General features: G+C 37.3%; 2 protein-coding genes across 2 annotated transcripts in view; one reads left to right on the top strand and one right to left on the bottom strand.

Moving 5' to 3' along the window:
* sv2 (synaptic vesicle glycoprotein 2) overlaps nt 1-5,331 on the bottom strand; it is a 6,300-nt gene extending 969 nt beyond the window's left edge. The window contains exons 1-12 of the mRNA XM_077210156.1: nt 5,150-5,331; nt 4,554-4,610; nt 4,280-4,441; nt 3,766-3,928; nt 3,534-3,655; nt 2,616-2,779; nt 2,380-2,460; nt 2,166-2,261; nt 1,984-2,072; nt 961-1,088; nt 766-861; nt 448-607 (exon numbers count right to left, since the gene is read on the bottom strand). Of these exons, the coding sequence (XP_077066271.1) occupies nt 448-607; nt 766-861; nt 961-1,088; nt 1,984-2,072; nt 2,166-2,261; nt 2,380-2,460; nt 2,616-2,779; nt 3,534-3,655; nt 3,766-3,928; nt 4,280-4,441; nt 4,554-4,610; nt 5,150-5,213 (1,382 nt within the window). The 5' untranslated portion in view covers nt 5,214-5,331. The remainder of the gene's footprint in view (nt 1-447; nt 608-765; nt 862-960; nt 1,089-1,983; nt 2,073-2,165; nt 2,262-2,379; nt 2,461-2,615; nt 2,780-3,533; nt 3,656-3,765; nt 3,929-4,279; nt 4,442-4,553; nt 4,611-5,149) is intronic.
* snx1a (sorting nexin 1a) lies at nt 4,374-21,845 on the top strand. Its single transcript, XM_077210152.1, has 16 exons — nt 4,374-4,506; nt 5,613-5,758; nt 9,839-10,514; nt 12,374-12,510; nt 12,862-12,928; nt 14,384-14,427; nt 14,510-14,651; nt 14,739-14,817; nt 15,824-15,899; nt 16,082-16,195; nt 16,303-16,396; nt 16,586-16,791; nt 18,021-18,164; nt 18,259-18,339; nt 20,331-20,402; nt 20,483-21,845. The coding sequence occupies exons 2-16, from the start codon at nt 5,657-5,659 to the stop codon at nt 20,531-20,533; spliced, it is 2,085 nt and encodes a 694-aa protein (XP_077066267.1). The 5' UTR covers nt 4,374-4,506; nt 5,613-5,656; the 3' UTR covers nt 20,534-21,845.

The raw sequence follows: 21,845 nt of genomic DNA, 5'->3' as shown, positions 1-21,845 counted from the left end.
CTGGTTACACGGGCTACATTTATTTGATCAAAAATACAGTACAAACAGTAATATTGTGAAATATTATTACAATTTAAAATAACTGTTTTCTATTTTAATACATTATAAAATGTAATTTATTCCTGTAATCAAAGATAGATTTTCAGCATCATGACTCCAGTCTTCATTGTCACATGATCCTTCAGAAATCATTCTAATATGCTGATTTGCTGCTCAAAAAAACATTTCTGAAGGATCACGTGACACTCATCGCATCGCAGGAATTTTTACAGTTTTTTTTAAAATTGTAATCATTTTTCACAATATTTTACTGTATTTTTAATCAAATAAACGCGAAACCTTGGTGACTTTAAAAAAAAATTAAAAAAAAAAAAAAGCTTAATTACTCCAACCTTTAGGAATTATGATTGTGTGACCTTTTTGTATGTAAAATCACCGTAAATTTACCGTAGTTGTGTGGGGTAAAGTTCCGTCCCCACCACGTCCAGGGCGTTCCAGGAGATGACAGAAACACCACTGAACACGCAGGACACGATCAGACTCTGACTTTTGGTTTTCACCATGTAGATGACAAACACGCTCACGCTGGACGCCAGCAAACTGACAGCTACCGGACAGAAAAAAATCATTATTACAGATGGACTTTTACAGTGTGCTTTGTTAGTTCTTTAATATTTTGCAATAATTAATGTGGTGATGAGGTATATTAAGCTGCCATAACAAACTGTGCCATTCAGTCATTGTAAGATAACTTGCTGTACTAACACAGCAGAATTTTCCCGCCAATTCTGTCCATTAGAAGGATAGTGAAGATGTTTCCCGGCAAGTTTGAAGCCGCAGTTATAAAACCCTCCATGTATACTGCAAAAGACACAAAGCTATTATAAAAATACATGGTCATGACAACAAAAGAGAAAAATAATGATCAGTCTAATTTGGTCTGGTTTTAGTAACATTAACCTGCAGTTTTGACTGGATAGCAGCTTTCATTCTCTGAGCTTTGGACTCGAGACGTGTTGGTGCATGGAGACCCCCCGTCCTCGGCTCTCTTAAACAGCTCCGGAAACCACATCCATAACCCATAATACCTGCACAGAGAGGTTTACATCATTTAATCATACTTACATCTTTTTTTCAAACTTATTTGTAATCTAAAATGTAGTTAGCTAATCATAACTAGACATCTTAAAGGTACAGTGGCAAAAACAGCCTGTGTGGAGGTTAGCCAATCACAACAGATTGATATATAGTATATCCTACTTTACCTGCATACACACAGAACACTCATGTAAAGCAACTTATACTATATACCAAATCTCATCAGCTCGATTGCTAATATCGTCGCAAAAATGTCAGCAGTATTAACGTCTCTACATATATATATATTTGAATATATACAGCAAATTCACATAAAGCAATACATATGTAACTATATTATCAGCTCTTTAGATATAATACAGTAAGTATCTACAACCTTAACTGCATAAATACAGTATACTTGCTAAAGGAGGGTATATACTATATAGCAAATTTCAACACCTTGATTGCTTGTATTGTCGAAAATGTAAACTATATTAACGTCCAGCTCTAATCTGCTAAATGTGACTATAAGGCATGGAGATATTAACATATTATAAAGATCAATGTCATGATTTTCAGTAAAGCTGATTTGAGGCTGTGTGTTGTGAAAACCAGTATACGAATAAGTACATATTACATACACACACACATATATATATATACATATATATACACAAATATATATATACACAAATATATATAAAACATATTAAAGTCATGATATAATAGTAGCAAAATACAGCCTGTTTATTTCTAAAGGTCAGAGACACCGGGAAATGGCCGTGTCAAACTAAGTCATGACTTTGTTTGGTGTTAAAAACCTTGACTAACATAATAAGTGGACTTTAGAGTAAATAATAAACCTTAAAATGGCAGAATATTTTGCTTTTGATTTGGTTTTACCCAAATGAAATGCAGAAAAATATAATCAGCAGGACGACACTTCTGGAAGCCAGCGGTCCAACAAACATCTGTTTTATGGGGTCCAGTGCCTGTAGAAGAAGCAGCGACACCATCGGGACCTCAGTAAGGCTTTAATACTTTCTACGAAAATGTTTCGATAACATATGAAATGTGACCTGAACCTGTTTGAGTTGAAGGCTAAACCGCTGACATCTTAAGCCGCTACTGGGTCTGTTTTTCTCTTCATCATCTTGGGGTCTGATCACAAGACCTAGTGCCTGTTAACACAAACTCATTTTCATAAACTGATCATCTATAATACAGTTTCCTTCATGAACAGAACAGTGGGAAGGTTTGGCCTAGAACTCATCAATCACACATCAGTGATTTACGCACAGGAAATGGGTTTGTGGCATGTCTGTTGTTCAGTTTGAACATCTTCTGGAACACAGATAAAGCCTCCGTCTCACGTCCGGCCTGCGGAAAAGAAAAACCTAATGAAATAGTCCCACTAAACCTAACAATCATTTGTCCGGTAACGGATCCAATGTAACTTGTTCAGATATATGAATTTCTAGAGTTTACAACCCATTCGTGGAACTTTTGAATCAGAAAGTTGAGTCAGTACGTACCTCCATGAGGAACTTGGGGCTCTCCGGCATGAACAGTCTGAAAATAAGTGCTGATGACAGGCTGGGGACGGAGCAGAGGACCACAAAAAGACGCCAACTCTGAAAATCCAACCAGCCCCAATCAGCATTCAAAGATGTTCTGGGAATCACCATCCACGCCACACCTGGACAGAAACACACAAAATAGCTATTCAAATTAATATTTATGTGTGAATGTTGTGTGCACATAGCAATGGTGTATATATATATATACTGTATAACACACAAAAAAGGTAGTGCTGTCAAATCAATTCATCTTAATTATTACATATATATATATATATATATATATATATATGTATTTCTATTTATTCATTTATATATCTTTGGTCATGTATTTTTGACTCATTCTTATCTTTTATAGAAAATATTCTTTTCATTTTAAGTCTATTTATATATCATTTTTGGTTATGTCTTGGCATAAAGTTATGTCTTAATGCGTTTTTATTTTACATGAAGATATAATTTATTTACATATCTTTTGAATTTTCATATATTAATTTTGGTTATGTAATTTAGTCTTTATGCATTCTATTAAGCATATATATATATATATATATATATATATATATATTTTATGTCAATATATCTTTTGTTTGTATATATATATATATATACAACATTTTTTTTGTATTTATAGATTTTTGGATTATGTATTTTTGTCTTTTGTCTTGTTTTTATTGTTTATTTATATAGCCTTTGCAGTTTTATTTATTCATTTATTTTTGGTTAAAGTTATAGATGTTCTGATTGTGTTTTTTACTGCCCATGTTTCAATATAAAAACAACAGCAAAAAATGGAAATAAAAAGATTAGTACAACCTTCCAGACAGTATTTTAGAGGCGCTCCTCTCTCAGCTCAGAGGATGATGGTTTTACCTGCTGCTAAAATATTTCCCGCCATCCAGAATGTGGCGAGAGCGCTGATCATAGCTCCCCTCCGCAAACATGGTTGAAACTCGGAAAAATATGAGAAGATGACAGGAATGGATCCGCCGACCCTGAGAGCGAGACATGGATGCATTCATGTGATACTAGTAGAGATTCTGTCTGTATAATATCTATCTAAACCTGGAAAATGCATGTAAAAACTGTTTTGGGATGTGGTTACCCGACTCCACTGAAGAACCGCAGGAGGAGAAAGAGCCAGAAACTCGGGGCCAAACTGGCCACTGCCCCAAACGTGCCATTCACTGCCAGAGAAATGACCAGTACGCTCCGCCTTCCTCTGCGATCAGCCAGAAACCCCCAAACATAACCGCCCACCATCATCCCTGTCAGAGGAGATGCTAGTTATCTTACTGAGCAGCATGAGAAATGATCAGATGACACAGTTATGTCAGCAGTTTCAATCACTCGGTCAGTTATGCATTTCTCTCACTGAAAACAATGAGGATGACTCTGCAGTTTTCAGACACTTGATAAGGCAAATATAATTCAAAGTTCAACCAAATAGAGAACAAACTGCATTTCTGACCTGACTTAACAGTTTACATGATAAAAATGAGAAGTTAATGTTTCATTTTAAGAACACATTTTCTCTTCTTGAAATGCAACATGATCATTACTGATTCTTTTTAACAGTTATTTGGTTAGAAAACAAAGAAAAAAAGACAGATGATGACCCAGGAATATGCTGGCGGTGAGGAGCCCCATGTCGCCTGAGCTGAGGTGGAGGTCGCAGCGTGCCGTGGGCAAGAGGAACGACACACACAGGATCTCCACCGCATCACTGGCGTTCGCCCACCCGCAGACGACCAACAGCAGCCAATGGAAGAGTCCGAACCCTGCGGACAGGCAGAAACATGAGGACCGCTGACCACTGCATATGGACAAACATATGAAACTAAATGTAGGAAAAATAATTCAGCACACTTAAAACATAAAGGTAAAATTAACCTGCTTTCTCAACAGCCTCCTCATAAGAAAGTTTCTTTCTACTGGACACCTGGTCATCTGATGGACACATCATATATCAGTAAACATCACAACATTTAGGTTCATCGATTTTTGGTCAGGATCTTGTATTGATAATGCAAGAGTCCAGCGCTCTGTAAAGTCTCCTCCAGCACATCCCAAAGACTTTCAGTTAATTTAAGATCTGGACTCAGAGACGATTCATGTGTGAAAATGATTCTTCATGCTCCTCACAACCATTCTTTCACAGTTTGAGCCTGATGAATCTTGATATTGTCATCCTGGAATATGATAAGGATGTGTCTTCCTACATGGCTGTTTATGAAATGAAAAGCTAGACACTCCATCAATTAACGTTAGGTTTAGAAGAACTGTTGCCAAACATATAACATGCTAGAAACATAATAATCACTGCAATAATGATCCAATCATGAATAATATCGTTAATAGTCTATAACTGGTGAAAAGTGTTTCAGTCAACATTATACTCATCTAACGTTACACAATCCAGCGGGATATCAACCACTAGAGATCCAGAAATAATAAACACATTCTACATGATTAATAATGCATTTTACCTTCTTCGTCCAAATGAGTGGACAATAGCAGGGGTTCTGTATCTTCATGATCCCGTCGAGGCATAATAACATTTCAGATTAAAGTATTTATGAGTGTAAACTACATGATCGTTGGGCAGAAGATTCAGTTCACTCCTGTACTTCTGTAAACAAACGCATTGGTGGGCGTGGCTTGTGGTAACGTCACAGCCAGGCTCGCCCCTCACCCACACTCACTTCCTCAATTTTAAATTTTTATCATTTTTTTTTTCATGTACAATTATGTAGCTCCATAATGGCAGGACTCACGTTATTTATTTTTTACATTATAAACTACAGTATATATATTTTTTTTAAAATGTGAGGTCTTGTGAGCGTGACGTAGCAGTGCAAAGCTGCCACTATTGACCACCGGGCGTCACTGTTTCGCGATCTCTCTCTCTCTTCGTATCATTTGAATGTCGCTCTCTCATTTTCACTCTAGCGTTCTCCTCTTGTAATAAAGTTTTTCCGTGTGTGGAGCTGAAGATGGCGGCCAGCTCGGAGCGCAGTCCTCCTCCTTTCCCGGACTCAGAGGAGCCCGAGCTGCTGGAGGACAGTGACGACGGCGCTGATGCGTTCACGGGCACGGTGAGTAACACAATTAAACGCATTTATGAAGCTAATTAGCAAGAGACTCTATACAGACAGGCAGAAAGAGAATAAGACCGATCACTTTCACTTCTCTGACACCCTCAGATCTCCCTGCTTTTATTCTTCTTCTTCAACCGTAGATATTCAGATCTGCTGGTTTATACGGTGTTTTCTGTGATCATATTTGCTTAATGATTTAATAAAGGTATAATTTTCATCACCACCTCAGATTTGATTCTTCCGCAGGGTTAAATGATATGAGTTTAGGCCTGCATGTGACATACTAAAGTTTTTGGAGGACTCTTGTAGTTGGAATAAATAAAATCACAAGGAATGTTGACCCAGTTTTCAAAACAGACTGAAGTCACACTTTTAGAGAGTGTGTATGTGTGTAAAATTAATGTTCTGCTGTGTCTAATTATAAAGGAAGCGTGAAAGTAGATTAACAACTTTATGCAGAACCACCCAACATATCATAGTTAAGATGTTTTATCTAGGCTATTTAAAAATGCATATGCATGCAGTGCAAGGAAGAGATCCAAACTACAGTATGATGAGAATTATGAAGGCAAATCTGTCTCTCATAAATTAGCTGGTGTCCAGCAGTCAATGTTTACTTAGCTTAGTAATTTCAGTCTTTTCAGTTCAAAGTGCTGAAGGTCTGGTCATGTGAGTCTCAAACTGGAGTGAATGTCTAAAAGCCTTTTTTTTCTGTAGTAAGCATTTCTTTTCTGAAGAATTTGCTTTGTGGCAAGAAATTTACAGTTGCTGTACGTGAGTCATAAAGGAGTGGGTTGGTGGTTAATGGTCTGCACTGGAACTGTAAGGTTGTAGGTTTGAATCCAGCATGTGTTGATTGTAAGCTGTAACCATTGTACCGTTAAGCAAGGCACTTAAAGGGTTAGTTCACCCAAAAATAAAAATGATGTCATTAATGACTCACCCTCATGTCGTTCCAAGCCCGTAAGACCTCCGTTCATCTTCGGAACACAGTTTAAGATATTTTAGATTCAGTCCGAGAGCTTTTTGTCCCTCCATTGAAAATCTATGTATGGTATACTGTCCTTGTCCAGAAAGGCAATAAAGACATCATCAAAGTAGTCCATGTGACCTCAGTGGGTTAGTTAGAATGTTTTGAAGCATCGAAAATACATTTTGTTCCAAAAATAACAAAAACGAAGACTTTATTCAGCATTGTATTCTCTTCCGGTTCTGTTGTTAATCCGCTTTCATGAGTCCGCTGACGTAAGACGAGCTGACGTGTTATCTGGTGCGCCCGAGCTTCGTTTACAGTCTGAGGGAGACGCACGCTGTAAACAAAACAATCTTTGCAAACATGTCTATGGATTTCGACACAGGGGAAGACTTGCATTTTTTTTAACCAGACATATTTATTTGAACCCGAAAACACGGACGCACCAGATAACACGCCAGCAGCGTCTTACGTCAGCAGCGTAACTGGCCTCGTGAACGCGGATTGACAACAGAACCGGAAGAGAATACAATGCTGAATAAAGTCATCGTTTTTGTTATTTTTGGAACAAAATGTATTTTCGATGCTTCAAAAAATTCTAACTAACCCACTGAGGTCACATGGACTACTTTGATGATGTCTTTATTTCCTTTCTGGACAAGGACAGTATACCGTACATAGTAGAGCCCGACCGATATATCGGCAGGCCGATATTATCGGCCGATTTTAGGCATTTTCCTAACTATCGGTATCGGCAATTGTACAAATGCTCACGCATATAAAAATAACAAAGACTTGCATGATGAATATTTTACCATTTAAATATTCACTGTTACAATAATGAGAATTTGGGTGAAAATATTTTCTTCATTTTCAATGCAAAGATAGTACTAAAATAGGCTTATTTTATTATTTATTTATTGTAAAATGCCAGTTGTACAAGCTATCAAAAAAGAATAATGACAAATACCTGTAATAACATAAATGTTTTACATTTTAATTATGTAATTACCATTAAAAATAATAAGTATTTGGGTGGAAAAAATGCTTTAATTTTCAATGCAAATAAAGTACTAAAATAAGCTTGCTTTAGTTTTTTCTTTTTTAACCACCAACTGTATTCACAAATACTTGTAATATGATATAATAAATATTTTACAATTACAGGTAAAGTAAGCGATTTTCAGAGAACCTAGCGATAGCGTGTTAGCTTTTAAAGCATAAGATCCCACCCTCCCTTCAGAGCGTCTCCAAAGCCACGCCTCCTCTAAAACACTTGAAAACGTTCAGCAGGGAGCAAACAAAAGCGTTACGAGAGATGGCGTTAAACTACCTCACGTCTCAAAGCACATAATATTACAATAATAATGAACATAACTTAAAGAGCTCTGACCTGTATCACCTGACTGCTGTAGTTTCATAACGGCGTTGATAGTGTTGCCATTGAAACGCATAAATTCGAGTATCGAACCGCTCCGAGTGTAACATCACGGATCACGGATTCCATCTCTTCCGAATTGCAGTAGTTGTGGTGTGAAGTTGTGAACGCAGCATAAGCTCGTTGTTTTGGTTCAGGAGGAACTACGGCCGCTGTTTCGTTTACTGTGCTCTGTGACTGACATCTGTCTAACTCTTCATAGCATGAAACGCGCTGCTGATGATGTGTGATGTCTGCGTGAGCAAAGTGTGTAAAAACATGCGTAGATGTTAGGACATCCTATCGTAGCCCTCGGAACGAGTTCTATGATTTTCTCGAGTTCTATTAGTTGTTTTTATGGTCCTACGCCTTCCACAGATGATATATATATATATTAAGCCCCTTTCACGCGGCGCGTTGATCCCGGGAAATTGCCGGGAAATTGCCAGAACGCCTTCTGTGTGAACGCAAACACGACCCGGGATTGATACCGGCATCGATGCCGGGTTGGGGACCTAGTAACATTGCCTGAATCAGTCCCGGAACGCGCGCTGTGTGAACAAAAGCCAGGACCAATGCCGTAAGGGGTGTGTCGTAGTGATGACGCTTGTGCCATCGCGCGACTCTGTTGCTCTTAGAAGAAAGTTTGTGTTCGTCATCAACAAAGAAAGGACGAACAAATGTCTGCAAACTGGAACGGAGCAAAGACCAGGAGCTCCTCACTATCCGCGCTGAAGCTGAGATCGTTCGCCAGCTTTGTGGAACGGTATGCGCGTGTACATGTTTTCGACGCATACGTTACACGCCTCATCCTGACGGCATGTGTCTTTACGGTATCTTTATGGGTTGTGTGTGAACGCACTCACAGATCCCGGCAAATCACTGGCAGTGTGAATTAACCGAAATCAAACAATCCCGGGACAAATGCCGGGTCACATTATCCGTGTATTTTCCGGAATCTGTGTGTGAAAGGGGCTTTAGTGATTGATATCAGGATCTGAACAGACTTTCAACCAGCAGAACAAAACATGTTTTTGAAGCAAATCACCTACCCTGCCTTTAAGTATAAATATTTATAAATAAGTATAAGTATTTGGGTGAAAAATGCGCTAAGCCCAAAATAGGCTTGCTTTATTTATTTAAATCACCAATTGTAAAAATGCACAAATACATAAACTAATAAATATTAACACGGAAAATGTTATATAGCCTAATTATTGTTACAAGAACTTATGCTTAACAAAATATTTTTAATTTTTCAATGCAAAAACATTTTTTCTTTATTTAGGGTTTAATTTTAACCAGAGATATGAAAATAAATGAGAAATCCAAACACTCTTTATCTCTTTCCTTTATTCTGACCCAAGCCTAAAAAGTTTTTTATATTTTGCAAATAAAGGAAAGAGTTAAACAGTGTGTGGATTTCCTCGTTTATTTTCATAACTTTCGCTTTGATCCTGCGCCTGTTAAACATCATTTTTTCTCTTCGTCAAATTTTATAGATTCAAGATTCAGCCTGAAGATGTTTAATGTATTTGGAAAAACAATTCCATGCCAGATGGAAAATTATTCCACAGGCTGTTAAACACAATGTAGTAATCCTGTTTAAACTCACAATATTTATATTTATAGTAACTAAGTTTAATTTTAAACATTAGCTGAATAATCATTTCTGTGCTGTTCCTAGTCAATCTCCGACATGGATTCACTGTCACCTGACACAACCGGACCTACTAAAGACGTCTACAACGAGCCACCAGAAGACATCTTCAGCGATCCTCTCAGCGACATTAACTCTGAACCCCAGAAGAACGTAAAGATACAATCTCCCGGTAGCGATGAGGCCGTCGACCTGTTCAGCGACCCGCTGGACGATGAAGCCGATGTAATAAGTTCGCCCGAGGTCCAAAATCCCGTGCCAGATCTCTTGAAAGAGCCTGTAGAAACGCCAAAGTCTGATGTCATCGGTAAAGCACCTATTGATATCAGCAGCAAGCCTGTGCACAAAAACGCCATTGGAGCCCGACATCAGGGTATTTTCGAAGACCCTCCGAAGGGCAGCACCAAAGGCTCTGCCACCAAGAAAGCAGAGCTGTTCGGTGATGATGATCAGGAGGAGGAGGAGGAGGAGGAAGATCTGTTTAAAGAGCCATTAAAAGGCATGACGAAGAAGCTTCAGCCTTCAATAGCGAGTGGGCCACCTATCAATGTCTTTACAGAGGTGAAGATCAAGCCACATGTTAAAGACGACCCCACGGATCTGTTCGCAGAGGAAGCTGTGACGGCACCTGCCACCAAACCTTCCTCAAGCGGCAGCTCCAGGACCAATGGGGTTCACTCTGAGGAGCAGGATATCTTCTCAGGTACGACATTTCACCGGTAACACCAGTCAATGACTGTGACACTTTTGACTGCCTACCTAGACCTGCTTTTTGGGCATCATAGGCACATTTGAAAGTTTGTGAACTGCCTAAGCAACGTAGACACTGGCTGCATTTTTGGGCATCATAACACAAAGTGATTGCTAAGTGAGCTACTTGCCTAGACAGCATTTTGAGCATTATACACTCTTAAAAATAAAGGGTCTTTATTGGCATCGATGGTTCCATGAAGAACCTTTAACGTCCGTGGAACCTTTACATTCCAGAAGATTCTTTACAGTGAAAAAAATCTTCTTTAGATGATCAAAATGTTCAAACTAAAAGTTTTACTGAAAGGTTCTTTGGGGAACCAAAAATAGTTCTTTCTGCCAAAACCCTTGTGGCACAGGGTTTTTGGGCCTCATAACACAAACATATATTGCTCAACTTTAAAAGTTGCCAACATAGACAGCATTTACAGAGTATTTTGAAACAAAGTTTAGTTTGTTTGTCAAAATTTGGCTACCTTGTCAGACAACATTTTTAAGCATCATAAGCACTTTTAAATGCTTGGTTCATGTTTCAAAATCTAGTGAGCAGCCTACCTAGACAGTATTTTTGGGTGACATTGGTGCATTTAAAAGTTTGATTTGTGTTGCAAAATCCTCCGAACTGCCAACATAGACTGTTTTTTGTATATCCCTTCCCAGAGAACTTTTTCGGGCATCATATGCAACTGTAAAAGTTCATCTTTCAAAACTAAGGCCTGGTTTCACAGACAGGGCTTGGATTGAGCCAGGATTAAACCTTAGTTCAATTAGGTAATTTAAGTAGCTTTTATAAATGTGCCTTACTAGTGTGCATCTAGAGACACCAAGAGACAAAACAATGGGACTGACATATTTTAAGAAATATTTTAAAGTTGCTTTCAGTTAAAACGGCTAAAGCATTTGGTCTAGGTCTAGCTTAAGTCTTGTCTGTGAAACTGAGGGTAAGTACTGCATAAGCAATGTAGTAACATACACTGTTTTTTGACTTCTTATAACACAAATTTATTGTTCTAATCTTCAAAACCTAGTGATTGCCTATCTAGACAACATTTTTGAGCCTTAAAACCTTGAGCATTTTGGGGCATGTTTAAGCAAGTTTGATTTGTGTTTCAAAATGTAGCTGCCCTCCCACATGTGAAAAGCATTTTTGAATGTTTAGGTCATTTTTTCGAAACCTTGTTACCTAGACAATGGTTTGCGGTCATTGGTGCATTTAAAAGTTCGACTTGTTTCGAAACCTTACGAGCCGCCTACCTTGAAATTTTTTTTTGAAATTGTTAACTGCCTTCCTAGATCGTAGATGCTCAAGTAAAATAATAAAACTCAAAATACAATTAAAATGAACATTGAAAATAAAAAAATGCTCTTCTAATAATAGTATATTAATAATGCTTAAATGACACTGATTAGAAGTCGCCTAAAGTGCAGCAGGGTTTTCAAGGCTTAGTGTTTTTTGCGCAATGAAACATTTTCCTGCTTTTCTTTTTTACTCGCATGTATTGTACAAGCAGAAATGCATGCGCATCACTTCTCTGAGTGATGGATGATGAATTTGCTTTTTCAGCGTTGACTCAGGAAGAGGAAAAGGAATTCCTCAGTGACCTTTGACCTCTCACCCTTCTTTAGGTTGCTGATGGAATGTGTTTTGCGTGTGTGTGTGTGTGTGTTTATCTCACCCTTCTGTAGGTTGCTGATGGAATGTGTTTTGCATGTGTGTGTGATTGTTATCTAGGTTGTGTTTGTTGCATCTGTTGTATCTTTTTTAGTTTTATTGAATCCATAAAATGCACTTTCTCTCACTGTTTTTCCCAGAAGCTACAGTGGAGTTGTCTCTGGATAGTCCTCTTAATGACCGCAAGAAGAAAGATTCTGTGAAAGCATCAGCATCGGCTCCTGCCGCCCCGCTAGCCAGCAGCTCCAGCCAACCTCCGTCCAAAACTCTGGAGGAGGTAAAACACTCATAAAGAAATTGAAAATTGGAAAATTGAACATTTTGTTAAATAAAAAGTACTGAGACTGAATGTTTTTCATGACGTTTGGCTCCTTTAGTGCCTGATTCACAAGCAAATGACTCCTATGAGCTGATTCTTTTTGATGAATTAGTCAAGAATCAGTCTTAAACTTATGGATTATTTATTTATGGGTCTTTCATTTGAAAATGAAATGACTCAAAGCTACTAAAAGAATCAAGTTGAAACAGAATCAAAACTGGATTTGTTGCATTTCTTGCGATTCCCATCACTAGAGATCAGATCAAACCTTACAGGTTTCCTTCTTCCTTTCTCTTTTTTCTCATAAAGCTGGAGGAAGAGGAAAGCGAGGACAAGTTTGATCTAAACATTTCCGTCACAAATCCAGAGAAAGTTGGTAAGAGCATCATCTTCCACTGTCAGCTGGCTTTTTTAGTTTGAAAAAGTAGTGGGCTGAGTTTGCAGGAAACAGAAAACCGTGATTATTTTATGAGGTGAAATTGTTCTAATTAAGGAACTGAGTCACAGATACGTGTGTCTGGAGCATTGCCAGACGATCACAACTTCCCTTTTTTGCCCTGTACCAGCTTTTTTTTATTTCCTGTCCTTCTTCTTTTTTAAAGGTGTGGTGTTACGGTAAGGTCTAAAATCAGCTCTGGGGAGATAATATTTCATCTGATCTAATATATCATATTTTTGCTGATAGTTTGCTCACTCTTACTTTGTATATAGTGGCCAAAAGTGATGTCCAGAGGGCATATTTGTTTTTAATGACCCTACAAGTTAGATTAAACCATCAGTATATAAGGAAAATATTTTATATTTATCAAATATTTTTAAATATTATGAGGGAGGAGAAAAACACTTGGTTACGGTATTTATCTGTCAAAATTATTTGGCAAAAAAGAGGCAAACTACAGCTAAAGGTTTATCTTACTATTCCTAAAATATGCAAAATGCATAGAAAAGCAAAGTATACATTGACTTCAGCATAATCAGTTATTAATATTTCGTTGGTTGTCTCTTGTTTTCATGTGCTCTTAATTTCATTGTATGAGAATTTATAGAGAAGATCTAGTTATTTGTGATCCAGCAGGCACTAGTTAGAAGTTTAAATAAAGTTAGAATTGCAGGTTCAGTTGATTTGGAGGATCTTGGGAGTAAACGTTGCTTAGCTTAAATTGGTTTTGTTATAAAAACAGAATTTTTCTTTTGAAATAAAGAAGTTTAATGTTCTATGTATTTACAGCAAAAATCTCTTCCTAGTGTATTGAAAGTATCTCGCATGGGTCGTTAACTAGGTTGAGGAGAGATCCCCTGATATGATTGTAAAGCGCTTTGGGTGTACAGTATTACATATGAAACTCGCTGTATAAATGCCTCATTCATTCATTTAACTAACATAGGTTGGTCAGAAATTTGACACAAACATTACTTGTATGTATCCTCTCCTTCACAGCATTGAGCTGTTTTGCAAGGCCGTCGTAACACATTTTACATGCTAATCATAACCAAAGTCATTTAAATATGTAAATCTTGAAAGTTTCGATAGTAAAAATATTGTTTTAATTTTGATTTACTGTAGTTTGCTGGTTTTTGCTGGTGACCTGTACAAACTGATATTTAAACTGGTTTATTTTGACAAGCTGAGTGACAACCCTTCAAAAACCAGCAATCCGGACCAGTCTGGGAGACCAGTTTAGGCTAGTCAAGCTTTTGTTTTCTTCAGCTGGGATCATTGACTAAAACTATATGACCTTTGTGTAACCAGTCCTGATCTTTAAGCTTGAGGTTAACAGCACATATATGTGTTATGTTGGGGTGATTCTCTCTCTCTCTCTGCTTCTTACAGGTGATGGTATGAATGCTTATATGGCCTACAAAGTTTCAACACAGGTGATTTTTCAGTCTCTTGTGCAGATTATACTACCGCCCAATATGACACACTGTCTAAATCTCCCTCTTTTCATCCTCTCAGACGTCGTTAACCATGTTCCGTAGCAAGACGTTTACTGTACGCAGACGTTTCAGTGATTTCCTGGGATTGTACGAGAAGCTCTCGGAGAAACACTCACAGAATGGATACATCATACCTCCACCACCGGAGAAGAGCATTTTGGGTAGAAACATGCTTCTGCTAATGCATCCGATCTGATCTGATTATGAACAAGTGTCTGATTATGAATAACTGTGTGTTAATTTTCCAGGTATGACAAAAGTCAAAGTCGGGAAGGAGGATCCATCGTCAGCAGAGTTTGTGGAGCGGAGGAGAGCTGCTCTAGAGAGGTTCGTTACTGAGGATGACATTGTTTCTTAAGTAGTTGCACTAGTAAAGAGATGAATCGCTCTCCTTCTCCTAGTTTTTGTACTGACCAGTCACATTTGTCATTAATGCGTCATGTCAGAACTTGACAGAACTTGAAGAATCTCATTGGTTTAAAATCCCTCTCCATATATCTGTATATAAAACATCAAACAATGATTGGCTGTGATGCTGCTACCATACAGTATTTTCATTGTAATGAGGATAGAAACATTACTTGGATTGATTATTATAATATAATGTTAATAATAATTACTACTATCATCATATCTATTTTCATTTTAATGAGAACAGAAAAAAACTTAAACTGGATAATATAATAATGTCAGTAATAAGTAATAGTATTATATATTTAAATTATGATGGCAGAGAAATTACTTCCACTCGATAATGGTTATGTTCGCTATAATTAAAATGATATACGGGGATTGAAAACGTCTTAAATTGGATAATATAATATTAATATTAATCACTACTATCATTGCACTATTTATTTTCATTTTAATGAGGACAGAAATATTACTTTGATTGAATAAAATTGTCATATAGTATAATGTTAATAATTTATATTAATTACATAATTTATTAAATAATAAATACAATTAAATAATGCATTATTAAATTTGATAATGTAATTTAATGTTAGAAGTAAATATTATATATTTTAATGAGGACAGAAAAATTACTCATCTATACTTACCTAATCTAAGTATTGAATATAAATATTAATTACAACTAACATTGGATAATATAATATAATCTACATCATTTTTCCATCTTTATTAAAAATTAAAATATAAATTAATTACAAGTTTACAACTAACATTACATTTAATTCTATCCCAATTTATGATATTATCCAATCTAATGTTGTTGTTTATTATTTAGATCGGATGATAATGTAATAAAATATGTTAGTAGTTATTAATATTGATATATTGTTTGAGGATTGTTTGTGTGTTGTTGCAGGTATCTTCAGAGGATTGTAAGTCACCCATCTCTCCTGCAGGATCCTGATGTCAGAGAGTTTTTAGAGAAAGAAGAGGTGAGACAGCTTAATCATTTTAATCATTCAACGCATGCAACCGCAAACTCCACATTAACATAAACTTAAGAGAAGTGACTTTCTCACACGCAGATGTTTATCTATCTATTCCTCACATGCAGAAACATCAGTTTTGCTGTTTGTGATGATAACTTAATGCTGTGTGTGTGTGTGTGTGTTAGTTACCCAGAGCAGTCGGCACACAGGCTCTGAGCGGAGCCGGCTTCCTCAAAATGCTCAACAAAGCCACAGATGCTGTGAGTAAGATGACCATAAAGATGAACGAACAGGACGTGGTGAGTGGAAAAACAATTACAGTATGTTACTATAAACAGGAATAGGCTTAAAACTAACCTAGAAAGGAGACTGAATATTAAACGGTGTGTGTGCTTGTTGGTTTCAGTGGTTTGATGAGAAGATCCAGGATGTAGAAAATGAAGAACAGCAGTTGCGGAAACTTCACGTCATGGTGGAATCGCTTGTCAATCACAGGAAAGGTCAGAAGGGCAAACGATCTCTCATATTTGAAATGTGGATATTTTTTTCTTTTAAAATGTAGTGCATTCAGATTTGGGAATTGCAACCCATTTTATTTCTGTAATGTGACGCATATTAAGTGAAACAGAATCTGATTGGATGACTGCTATAAAGCAACTGGTTGTTAAAGGCTGGGGTGTGTGTTTCAGAGTTGTCTGGGAACACAGCCGTGTTTGCGAAGAGCGTGGCGATGTTGGGCAGCTCGGAGGATAACACGGCTCTGTCGCGAGCGCTGTCTCAGCTGGCCGAGGTGGAAGATCGAATCGAGCAGCTTCATCAGGACCAGGCGGCCAACGACTTCTTCACCTTCTCGGAGCTGCTGGCCGATTATATACGACTGCTGGGAGCCGTCAGGGTACAGACACACACACACACACACACACACACACACACACACACACACACACACACACACACACACACACACACACTCGTCCTGTTGATTTATAGTGTATTATGATTTAAGTCTGTCATTTTTAATATTAAGGTATTATATAATGTTAAACTGGAACGGATTGATTTGTTATAAGTAATCTTATATTTCAATTGGCGTTCCACATGCAAAGAGAAAATGATACCCTTCATTTGTAAAACTATTTAATTCACTGGATTGTCAAAAAATAAGCATTACCATATGGTTGTATGCACTATAAAAAATATTTTTTAATTACATTTTGTTTTTACCATATTATCCAATATATTAGCATCATTGTTGTCAATAATAATAATAAATGTATTAATTTGCTATATTAATATTAGTATTATAGACATATTTGAAAATAAATTACATTTTTAGAATTGTGATATAAATCTGTATATATTAATTATAATGAATCATAGTTAATGTTATATCTTAGTTATTGTTATACTAATAATTATAATAATAAAATAATTATGTAAATGCATACAGGTATGTATCAGGATAATTGTATCAGAATTCATTATTATAATTATATATATATATATATATATATATATATATATATATACTATTATTTTATTATTTATTTTATTTTTTTCAGTATCATGATGCATATCTGTATGCATCTACATAATTGTTATTTTTATATGAATTATTATTAAAAACATAATTATAACAACCAATTAAATTTACAATGTAGATACACTACTGGTCAAAAGTTTGGAATAATTAAATTTTTTAAATGTTTTTGAAAGTCTCTTCTGCTCATCAAGGCTGCATTTATTTGATACGGTAATATTATGAACTGTTATTACAATTTAAAAGAACTGTTTTCTGTTAGAATATATTTTAAAATGTAATTTATTCCTGTGATCCAAGCTGAATTTTCAGTATCATTACTCTTCAGTGTCACATTCTAATTCTAATTCTAATGTGATGATTTGCTTCTCAGGAAACATTTATTATTATTAATCAAACAAACGCAGCCTTGGTGAGCATGAGAATTTTTTTTTGATTGGTAGTTTACATAGAGTATGTATCATTATGCTAAAAATGTTAATAAAATAAAAATCTAAATCTAAAAAACTCTAAAATCTATAATAAAATAAATAAATTAGAATTATTATTAATAATAATCATTTATTTGCATTCTACATGATCAGGGGTGTTTTGATCAGAGAATGAAAGCGTGGCAGCGCTGGCAAGACGCTGAGAACATGCTGCAGAAAAAAAGAGAGGCCGAAGCCAAACTCCTGTGGGCCAACAAACCTGACAAACTCCAGCAGGCCAAGGACGAGATCTCTGAGGTGATGCTTTACTAGTGCAACTACTTAAACACCACTGAACAACACTTACATCTGTAACCGACGTCATGTCTTACTCTACTGTCTCATCCTGCAGTGGGAGGCAAAGGTCACGCAGTTCGAGAGAGAATTCGAGAGAATCTCAGCCACCGTACAGAAAGACGTCATCCGTTTTGATGTAAGACATGATTTCCCTGTTGGCATTAAAAGGCCCCTGTTATGCATTTTTAGATATTGCCTTGAATGTAGTGTGTAATAGAGCACTTTATGAATATAATGGACCGCAACGTTTCAAAGATCAACCTGCTTAATAAAGTGATTGTTTTCTAAAAGAAAAAATAGATTCTGAACTGCTCGAAAAAATTAGCATAATGCCAGTCTATGGTCTTCAATGGCTGCCCTCAAACAAAGTCTACTTTGACCCTCAAACACTTTAGTTGTAGTTGAAGTCTGGAAAAGTTTGGTTCAAGACGACGCTGTTGTCTGTGCTGCCAAAGCAAAACCTCTTTGCTGCACTTGAGGACTCGAGGTCGAATCGATACTACAAAACCGAAGCCATCGTTACTGTTCGTATCACCGTGTGTCAAGTGCTGAGGAAGATCCGGAGCTGAAGTTCAGGTAATGGCGTTTGGTTTCCGACACGTGCTGTAAACAGTCGACCAATCACAATGGACTGGGCCATCTGACCAATCAGCAGAGTAGACCAATCACAACAGACTGGGTCATCCGACCAATCAGCAGAGTAGACCAATCACAACAAACTGGGCCATCTGACCAATCAGCAGAGTAGACCAATCACAACAGACTGGGCCATCTGACCAATCAGCAGAGTAGACCAATCACAACAGACTGGGTCATCTGACCAATCAGCAGGGTAGACCAATCACAACAGACTGGGTCATCTGACCAATTAGCAGAGTAGACCAATCTCAACAGACTGGGTCATCTGACCAATTAGCAGAGTAGACCAATCACAACAGACTGAGTCATCTGACCAATCAGCATGATTTCCATTACACGAGAGTAGGTGTTAAAACTTCATGCTGATTTGTACTCGGCTTTCGCCAAGATAATCACCAACTAAGACGTAGCTTTACAGTAACCTATGCTTCTCCATCCATTTACGCTTCTTTCCATCTGGTGACGTGAATCTCCTTCTGTCTGGTGTTAATAGCTGCGGTGTATTGCGCGTCAGCACACACAACGGCTGCAACCACTATGCGGTCCCCCCATGACAACCATCTGGATTGAGCGGAGTAGGAAACATCTCTAGGGTCTTCAAGTGGGCACCTTCCATCCTCAGTGTTTCGTCGACTAGCCCACGACACCTCAAGAGGGCTCGACAGTGACTCTGGCGTCCCAGAGTCACCCCCCTCCGACCCCCCACTCAACTCAGCCCAGCTTACTGACCTCTACTTCCCTCTTGCTGCTGAGACCTAACCACAATCTCACAATCTCTCCGCAACTCAACCATACGCGCCAACCCGTTTGACTAAGGCTGTCGAGCCCCACTGGTGCGTTAATATGCAGTTTCAGTGGCAACGGTTCCGTATGGCATACCACCTACCGCAAAACACAATATCTGCCCAACCACCCGTCATTCACGCAATATACACAGGAACGTAATGACTGTAAATACTATACAACCTATACAAATAAACCAACAGACTCTTCAAGTAGAGCAGAGTAGACCAATCACAACAGACTGAGTCATCTGACCAATCAGCAGAGTAGACCAATCACAACAGACTGGGTCATCTGACCAATCAGCAGAGTAGACCAATCACAACAGACTGGGTCATCTGACCAATGAGTAGACCAATCACAACAGACTGGGTCATCTGACCAATCAGAGCAGAGTAGACCAATCACTACAGACTGGGTCATCTGACCAATCAGCAGAGTAGACCAATCACAACACAAAAAAACTAAATTCAGTCACTGTGAGAAAAGAGCTGATGCTGCAATAAATATTATGAGAAAATTAACGTGTTTTTTGACTGTGGATGCATGTAAATCTGTTGTAGAAGATCTCCAAAATAAAACAGCATAACAGGGGCACTTTAAGTATTCCTAATAAAAATTGTATTTGCAGTTCTCGCTTCAATTAATTGTTGATCGTATTTAATGATTCTGACTGACAATTCATTTAAATTTCTTTGCTGACAGAAAGAAAAAGCTCGAGATTTTAAGAGACAAATCATCAAATATCTGGAGTCACTGCTGCACTCAGAACAACAGGTACAAGAACACCTTCTTTTTAACTGAAAAAAATCTGTCAGAATGTGTAATTCATATTCCGCTCTCTTTCTCTCCTCTAGCTGATCAAATACTGGGAGGCATTTTTGCCGGAAGCGAAAGCGATTGCATGAGGCGTCCGCGCACAAACACACACTCACCCGTGACTGAGGCCTTTCTACACTCTTTACCTCTTGCCTATAAACCAAGAGAAATCGTGCTGCAAAGGGAGTCATCGATCCGGCCGCTCGTTACTCTGAATTAGTAACTTGTATATTTTTCTGTGTAATCTTCACCTTTATTTTCTTACGTTGACTATTGTTTTGGGGGATGTAAACGCATGTGGTGGTGGCTGGGTGTCTTCCTCGTCTGTATGCAACCAAACTTCATGTTTATTCTCCACTCAGATGTGTTACTCATCAGCAGTGATGTCAGTGGTTTACACTAGAGGGCGCTCTCCTCATTCACAGTAAGAAACTTCCCATCAGGCCACTCACCTGTCAAAAGATGTTTGTACTTCTGAAGGAGGGATTTCAGAGACAAATGGTGTCCTAGATCATTTCAGAAGTCCAGAATATTGGTATATACACTTTAAAACACCATAATGACATTGTATTTTGCAAGTAAAAGAGATTGTAATGCAGTTTCCTTTGGCGGACTATTGAAATCAAATAGGCCGGATATTGTAATATTGTAATAATATTACAAATATTGTAAACTGGCCTGTGGAAATGACAGGAACTGTACATGTCAACACTTACACTCGATCGGTGATTTTTCTTTTGCTGGCTCATAGTTTTCACTCTAAGGATCATTTTATATCTTCAATAGATTTAGGATCTTGTTTCTATTCGTTCAATTGGCGTAAAGCATTTATAAAGACGCTCGTAAAGCGTTTTATATCAGTACCGGAGCTCTTTCAGCTGGTCAAACCAGAAGCCCAAAGCACTTCAGTCTTAAAACCGGTTTTCTTCTTCATTTAGGGCCTGTTTTTCTCATTTTCATTCTTTTTCTCTTTATTAACTTCATCTTACATTTTCATATGTAGACATTTACGCCAACATGTTATCGTTTTGTCAAACCATATTTGATTCTGACATGTTAAAATAATTAATAGACTTTTGCTACGCTATTACTAATGATTAAATTGTTTCTACATGAGATTTGTTTTATACAGATTTTGCTGCTGTCAGAGTTTGTAAGGCTGTTATTCATCGTCATTTATAACATTAGACATTTTTTGTTGTTTGTTTATTAGTTTGCTTCATGAATGATATTTTGGGCCCTTCTGTAATAACACTTTGAAGAGACACAAACAAGTTGGACTTCACCATTGGGTGCCATAAAAATCAAATGTTTGTTTATAAGAAAAAAATGGGCAGGTATTTTTTTCACTGTGGACACTTCTATTGAGGAAAACAATAAAGATTTAATTACAAATATAAA

The sequence above is a fragment of the Siphateles boraxobius genome, unplaced genomic scaffold (assembly GCF_051911475.1).
Source record: "Siphateles boraxobius isolate OS27281-9 unplaced genomic scaffold, OSU_SipBor_1 65, whole genome shotgun sequence".
NCBI classification, from domain to species: Eukaryota; Metazoa; Chordata; class Actinopteri; order Cypriniformes; family Leuciscidae; genus Siphateles; species Siphateles boraxobius.
The sequence above is the reverse complement of the archived record's forward strand: the minus strand, read 5'-3'. Positions and strand labels throughout refer to the sequence as shown.

Coding starts and splice junctions, on each gene's coding strand:
- snx1a (XM_077210152.1), top strand. CDS start 5,657: ATGGCGGCCAGCTCGGAGCGCAGTCCTCCTCCTTTCCCGGACTCAGAG. Junction 5,759..9,838: donor CTGATGCGTTCACGGGCACG/GTGAGTAACACA, acceptor TGCTGTTCCTAG/TCAATCTCCGACATGGATTC. Junction 12,511..12,861: donor CGTCCAAAACTCTGGAGGAG/GTAAAACACTCA, acceptor TTTCTCATAAAG/CTGGAGGAAGAGGAAAGCGA.